Source organism: Saccostrea cucullata, unplaced genomic scaffold, assembly GCF_032062105.1.
Source record: "Saccostrea cucullata isolate Sc308-1 unplaced genomic scaffold, CSIRO_AGI_Scuc_v1 ctg2100, whole genome shotgun sequence".
Taxonomy (NCBI): domain Eukaryota; kingdom Metazoa; phylum Mollusca; class Bivalvia; order Ostreida; family Ostreidae; genus Saccostrea; species Saccostrea cuccullata.
In genome coordinates, this window is record NW_026922775.1 from 1 (window position 1) to 8,099 (window position 8,099).

The 8,099-nt window shown below is 33.3% G+C and overlaps 1 protein-coding gene across 1 annotated transcript; it reads right to left on the bottom strand.

The window, feature by feature from the left end:
• Positions 1-1,551: 1,551 nt before the first annotated feature.
• On the bottom strand, positions 1,552-4,433 carry LOC134262421 (uncharacterized; the record flags this gene model as incomplete). Its single annotated transcript, XM_062744813.1, has 2 exons — positions 1,872-4,433; positions 1,552-1,741 (listed from the first exon to the last, which is right to left on the bottom strand). Coding segments are annotated over exons 1-2 (2,615 nt in total), but the record flags the coding sequence as incomplete, so codon positions are not given.
• Between the last annotated feature and the right edge of the window lie 3,666 nt (positions 4,434-8,099).

Here is an 8,099-nt window from a genome sequence, read left to right on the forward strand (position 1 = left end):
ACTGCCTTTTCTAAATATTTCTATAACATGGAACGCCCTTGTTTGCCATTAAAATACTTCTTAAAATATTTAAATTGTATTAAATATAAAAAAGTGTTACACATCTTTAGTGAAGTTTGTAGAGAAAGGTATCAAAACGGAAGATGGGGAGCGTTTGGGGAACATCTGTAACGGTCCCCGTTACAATTAGCACTAGTTATTATTATTTTTCTTCTTCTTCTTCTTCTTCTTCTTCCTGGAACTTTTTTGTCCGGGAATGATCTTGTAAACTGTTCGTCCGATGTAGGTAAAACCTTTTTAGGGTTAGTAGACATGTTATGTAGATTTGCGGAATCAAGGTCATTTTGCGCGCACGTGCTTGCAAGAGCGTGCACGTGCAACACGTGAAATGACCAATATAATAGATATAGCCACAACTGTCCTATTTTTGGATGAAATGCATTGAAACTCATAATGTGAGGATATATTAGTAGTATAGACATGACGACATGGTGAAAATAGCAAGATCTCACGCGCATGCACGTGCACTGCGCTCTGATTGGCTGCAACTAAAGTCTCAATATCTTTCTTGTTTTTAGACGAAATCCTTTGAAATTTTGAACATAGCCATGCATTAGGATATCCTACAACACGAAATAAAGCAATAATCATGAAAACACGTGCATGCACGTGCGCTGCAATCTGATTGGCTGAAACTTTAAACAGCTATAACTCCCTTGGTTTTCAACCAAACAGGGTGGGATTTGGAACATAAATAGATATAATGGACTTCTACAAGTAGGTATGGTCACCATGCACATGCATACACGTGCGTGTACATGTGCTGCAATCTGATTGGCTGAAACTTTAAACAGCTATAACTCCCTTAGTTTTCACCCAAACGGGGTGGAATTTACAACTTAGATAGATGTAATGGACTTCTACAAGAAGGTATGGTCACCATGCCCATGTATGCACCTGCGTGCACGTGAAATTAGTTTCCACCAAAACGGGGTGAATTTAGAACATAGATAGATGTAATGGACTTCTACAAGAAGGTATGGTCACCATGCTCATGTATGCACGTGCGTGCACGTGAAATGAGTAAAATCAAACATACACTTGAATGAGCGTATTTTTAAAATAATTTTGGATTAAATACTTTAATATTCAGTGTATTAAAAATATAGATTGTGTAGACAAGTATGATATGGTCATGACGCAAATGCATTCACATGTGCACGCGTGCAATGCTAAAGTTTAAATGATTTTTGTACACTTCTTTGTAAATGTTGTTAAAATCTCAGATGCATAGAGTTTGTCTTATTTAATGAAGCTTACAGGGAATATGGCACCAAAAGGGAGTTTGGGAGCGTTTGGGGAACATCTGTAACGGTCCACGTTACAATAAGCACTAGTTTTGTTTAGGGTTGAAGAAACTTTGATAATAAACACTTGTTAAAAAACTTTAAATATGCAGAGAGAGAAATGAGAGGGAGAAATAGGGACTTCAAACGAAAAATAAATTTTATTTGTTAATAATACAAACATTAAATTGTACATGTATTTTACCTGTAACCCAGCATTCTGCACACAACTTTTGCATCGTTGTCATCCCAATAGTCATCACAGATTGTTCCCCACTCTCTTCCAAAATACACTTCTACTCTACCGTAACCAACTCCGCCATTCACTAATCGGACCATTCCCACTACAGGCCCAGCAGTAGTACTAATTGTAGTGCTAGTTTGAGTTGAATGTACTGGAGAAAATGCAATATACGTAAATGAGAGCTTTACGACATAATCATGAATTCTATATTGTTCCTTGTCATTGAAATTACTGCTTATTGTTATAAAAGATGGATTTTTAGACTAAAATTTAGTACAAACCAAGACTTTGTATAATGCCCGTCAATCGAGCAATCGAGGAAGAAATGGACTCATGTTGCGACGAAAGGTTGGCAAGTTGTACATTTTGACGCGAGTCGGAATTGGTGAGAGATTGAACTGAGTTCTGAAAACTTGATATATTCTTAGATATGTTTTTTAACACATCCCTTGATAAAGAATTTATCTCCTGTTGGACTGAATTTATGGTAAAAATTAACGAGTTAAGACTGTTTTCTGTGTTAAACACTTTCACCGAAAGAGTTATGTTAATGGCGGATAATCTTTGCGACACTTGTTCAGTGTATGATTTTGAAGCAGTGGTTGTTCTATTTAAATTTCTCTGACTTTCTGTCACTGAAGTAATGGCTGAACTTAGCGAGTTAATACGGTTTCTTGTGTCTTTTGCATTCACTGAATAGGAAATATTTAGTACGGATAGATGTTGAGAAACTTGATCAATGTATGTTTTGGTTGCATTAATAATCCTAAAACAATTACTTTGTCTTTCTGCCACTGAATTAAGGGTTGAACTAAAATAGCTTAGTATGTTTTCATTGTTAGTTACTTTCACTGAAAGTGTCGTATTAAGCGCAGTTAGATTTTGTGAAACTTTAGCAATATGTGTTTTTATTGTTTCAATTGTCCTCGAACAGTTCATTTGAGCTTCCGCCACTGAATAAAGCGTTGAATTAAACGAGTTTAGACTGTTTTTGGCGTTTGTCACTTCCATCGAAAATGTTATGTTAAGTACATATAAACTTTGCGAAAGTTGTACAATATTTCCTTTTGTAGTTGTGACGGATAAAGTACAATTTCTTTGACCTTCTGCCACCAAATTAAGGGTTGAATTCAAAGAGTTTAGAATATTTTTGTTCTTTATCACTTTCATTGAAAGTGTTGTGTTGAGCGCCGATAAAGTTTGTGAAACTTTATCAATATATATTTCTGTAGATTCAATTGTCCTTTGAACATCTCTCTGTCTTTCTGCCACAGAGGTTAAGGTTGAACTTAAAGAGTTCAGAGTGTTTTCAGTGTTTGTTACTTTCGCAGAAAGTGTCATGTTCAGTGCATACAAGTTCTGAGAGAGTTGAGAAATATATGTCTTTGTAGAATTAATTTTGAAAGTGCAATTTCTTTGTCCTTCTGCAACTGACGATTGGAAATTATCTCGCATAATTGATAATTTCTGTGTTAGCGAATCAACTTTGTCATTTGATTCATTTAATCTGATCTCAACATTTTTCATCTTTGCTTTGTATTCTTCGTGAAAAGAATGGGATTTTATTTGCATGCTCAATAATGCATCTTTAGTTTCATTTATTCCACCTTCAACTTTCAATGCCAACGTGCTTTCGGTGTTGTGAAAAGTGTTCTCAAAATTTGATTCCATCATAGATATATTGGAAAACATTTGATTTAATAAATCACTATTCTTCGAAATATTCTCGACAACTTGAGCAATATATGTTTTTGTTGAATTGGTTGTCCTCGAACAAGTCCCTTGTTCTTCTGACACTGAATTAATGGTCGAATTTAACGATTTCAGACTGTTTTCTGTGTCCATAAATTTCTTTGAAAATGTCGCGCTAAGCGCAGATAAATTCCGAGAAACTTGAGAAACGTGAGTGTTTGTTGAATTAATCATCATCGAACAATTTCTCTGCCCGTCTTCAACTGAATCAAGAGTTAAACTTAAAATGTTCAGACTTTTTTCTGTGTTTCTCATATTTACTAATAGTGTCGTATTTAGTGATGATAATCCTTGCGTAACTTGAGTAATGCTTGTTTTCGTTGAATTGATTTTCTTCAAGCAATACCTTTGTACCTCTGCCACTGACATTTGTAAATTATTTCTAATCATTGATAAATTATTTTTCAGCTCATCAGCATTATTATTTGATTCATCTAGTCTGGTTTTAAAATTTTTCATTTTTGTTTTACATTCGTCCTGTACTGAATGTAGTGAAATTCGCAAACTCGATAAAGAGTTATCCGTATCATTTGTCTCTCTTTCAAATTTCAATGTCAATTTACTTTCAATGTTCTGGATTGTTGCATTAACTTGTGATCCTAACAACGTTAAATCCTTAAATAAATGATTGACAGACTCATAATTCCTAGAAATATTTTTAGCTATTTCAAAAAGCATATAGTCGCTTTTGTTGAGACTGTTTTCTATTTCTTCTACGTCTGTTTTTAGGCTTGTAATGTTATCCTTCAGTTCTAATATGTTTTTTTGCGAATTACTTTGAGCAATATCAATTGCAGAAGTGAAAAATGATTCAGTGTCTTGAATTCTTGCTGAAATATTATCAATATCACTATCCATTAAAATGAATCGTTTCTTCCAAAGGCCAATATCAGCAATATGAGTTATTTCCATATTTCGAACTTTTTTTGAAATATCATTGATATGACCTTTCATTGCAGTACTTTGTTCCTGCCAAACGGTTGCGACAGATGGAAGATATAGTTCAATCTGTTGAACTCTCGTTGAAATATTTTTCACTTCTATGTTCACTAAATTATGTTGCTTCTGCCAAACGTCTGTTTGGGAAATTTGGGATACTGTATAGGGGGAAAATAACTCGCGGTGTTAATATTCGCTATATTCACGGTGTTAACAAATCCGTGAATTCTAGAAACAGTGAATAAATTTTCAATAATCTATATGTTCTTTTTTTTTGGAAATTTGAGAATAGACCACGATAGATTTATATAGGTATACGTGCAGTCCATGGACATTTCAGTAATTGCGAGTAGTACTGTCATTCAATTAATTTTAATTATCACGCTTTACTTTAATTCAAATCGGCAGATAATTTGTGTTTGTTCAATAGCTGTTTTAATAGCCAACGCTGCATGTTTCATCAATCAAAACACGTGGGTCATGGGGTTTGATTACCCGTGCGTAACTAATGTTACCACGTGTATTTGTTACCTGCATTCTCACGCATATTAGTTCTTGTAGTTTTTATCGGCATTTTGGTTTAAAAAAATCATTCAAATATCGAACTTACTGACGAAGGAAGTGTGGAAGAATATTATTTCGTAGAACTACATAAAAAGTTTTATTTCCGTCCAGTGGTTTTTCGCCGCGTTGTATGGAAGATCTCGGGTGCACATGCACTCATCGTAATAGTATATAGGAAAGTCATTTAACGTTTAGGAACTATCAATAACTGCACTTGTGTTAATTAATTATTTATAAAATCTAACTATTTTATAATAACTTACCCTGTTGTTCGTGAAATAAAGACAAAACGCTGATTAATGTCGTTCACATGTAGCTATGGTATGGATTAAATGCAGACAAGGGAAGTAACATTTATTACATACCAAATTCCGCGAATTCAAGAAACCGCGATCGTGTCAGATGAGAGAAAAACGTGAAAATTACAACCCGTGAAATTAATCCCCTATACAGTAATCTGATGTCTTGTAATTTTGTTGATAGATTATTCATTTCATTTTCCATCGAATAGTGTTGCTTCTGCCAATCGTCTGTGAACAACGTTATGGATAATTCAATGTCTTTTATTGTCGTTGAAATATTATTTGTTTCAGAGAACATAGATTGGCGTTGCTCATCAAAACTTTGAAGTTGTGATGCCTGTTGATCTAAAGAATCCTGAACGTGGTTTTGAAACTTTTCGAAATCCTCTTTCATTTTGCTTTCAAAAACAGATAATCGAGATTCCATCATTTTCCAGATTTTATCATACGTCCGAATCTGTTGTGCTTCATAATATTTCTTTTGTTTACAATCCTCTTCGTTAATGATTTGCGATCTAACCAAGGGAGAAATGCATATTGTGGAAATAACAACGACATAGATCGTTGTATCCATTTTACCCTTAAGGATGTCAAAGGATGAATAGTGAAATTATTAAAAGCCGTAAAGCTATATATATATATAGTAAGATTGACACGTAATTTACATTGTACATACTGTTCATATTTTAAATAACAACGCATTTTTCAAAGTCACTTTCATTTAACGGATTTATCAAGAAAGGCAATTGTTTGAATATGAAAAACAAAGTTAGTTACTGTTAAGATTTCCCTGACCTAAACTGATTATTTTGAAATACGTATTAAGAAAGACGCAATTACAATATCAAATAACAAAAAGAGGTTCATGGGCCACATTGTTCACCTGAGCAAAATGACTAGGAAAAACACATCTCAATTTAGTATTGCAAAGTTTACGTGTTGGAGGGGGTGAAAAACTATCTGAGGATGCTTCCACATCATATATTCAATGGATATGCTGTTCTTAAGCAGACGATTTTTACGATGTATTTTTCGCATATATTCCTTTGTATAAACGTGATCCTCATTATGACCCCTCCCTATCCTCAGGGATCATCATTTGAACACTAGAAGAATCCACGCTAACTGAGGAGGATTCCATATGAATACGACTTATCATGGTTTTGCTGTTTCCGAGAAAAAGTTTTTTTTTCTATACTTTCCTATGTAAAAACTTTAATCCCCCAACATGTTAGCCCAACTCACCCCCTGGAATCATTACTGAACAAACTTTAACCTACACTACCTGAGGATGCTTCCATATCAATAGGACTAAAGACGGGTATGTTGTTTTTGAGCAGAAGATATTTCAAGTTTTTCACTATATATTCTTTTATATAAATCATTTATACTATTTGGACAGACAGACAGACGTACTGTGATCAATGTGATCAGAAACGCTAACTTGAGATTTCAGCTAAGGTGATCTAAAAAAAAAATCATAAAAAACTCAACAATTTTAAAAACACTCAAATCTCTTATTTAGTTTACAAACACTGTAACCTGAGTATTCTGGATTTCAATAAAAAAAAAACTTCCTGATTTTATAGATATACCCTTGTACATGAGACTGCAGTATATGCGTCTTTACAGAATTATTGAATGTCGCCTTTTATTATCCATTTGAAAGAAAAACTTCCGAATTTATTTTTTTTTCTTTATCGGAGGCTACGGATTTCTTTTAATATGTACAAAATTTTATAAAATCCATTTATCAATAGATCAAATATCAGTCTTATTATTTCCCTTTGCTTTAAAATTTACGCAGTAATATGGACGAACTATAAGTTAATATTTATAATTAAGTTACTTGTAGAGAAAACCATTCAGAACCTAAAAAATCCTTTTTAAGATACAGTGTACCTGTCCCATATTAGGACATACATTTTTAACCTTAAATATCATTCGTGTATGTAGTATTAATCTGTTATTGTTTCAAAGCGTTTTAGGTTAGGAAATGGCTTTTTAGAGTAGGAAATGATTTACCAAGAGATATTTTTAAAAATGTTTTACCTAAGCAGTAATTGTAATTCAAATATCTTTGTTCGAGAGAAAATTACAAAACGTAAAAATAGTTCATTTCTGAATGAATCTACTGGTTCATCTAAAGGCGCAGTTAAAAAAATCACATGCGGGTCAGTACAAATCGAGACAGAAGCGGGGCTTAGAGCACGTGGATTTGCGGAATCAAGAGCAGGTAAATATAAGGAATAACTGTCAAAATATTTTGCATTTTTTCGTTCCATGAGGATGATCAATCGATTGGCTTGCTTGAAGGCGTTAACGTTCATGCAAATTATCACGCAAGAATGTCGATCAATTCTGTGGTGGAAAGTTGCATTTGGTCATAAGAAAGAAAACATTTTCACCAGATAAATTTTTATGACTAATTTATATTGAGTAAAATTAAAGGGAGATATCTCTTCAAGGACAATACAAGATCATAAATTAGGACACATTCTGGGCTAACAATCTGATGCTTAAACATGAAAAGTATGTAAATATACTGAATATTCAACCCATATATATATTTATTGCATTTAATTCCATTGAATCTGAGGCTAAAATATGGGTCGGATACTCTAAATTCGATGTAATGAATGATCGAATTTGTTCATACGTATACGAATTCATTCGTTGTTGTTTTTTTAAATAATCCATCGTATCGAATTTTGTCTAATATAATTACCGAATTCAAAAAAAGTTATGACGAATGAAATTCGTTTTGGAAAATATCATAGTTTTAACATCAAATTGATTTAAATGGCAAAATTAATGTCATTTTGCCGCGTTTGAGCGTCTGCGATAATTGGGTTTTGATTTAAGGATTTACACTCAGAGAAGGTATTTGGATTTTGATAGCATTACCCTCAATTTTCTTTTTTCTAATTCAGTTTCAAAATTGTTCAAAAT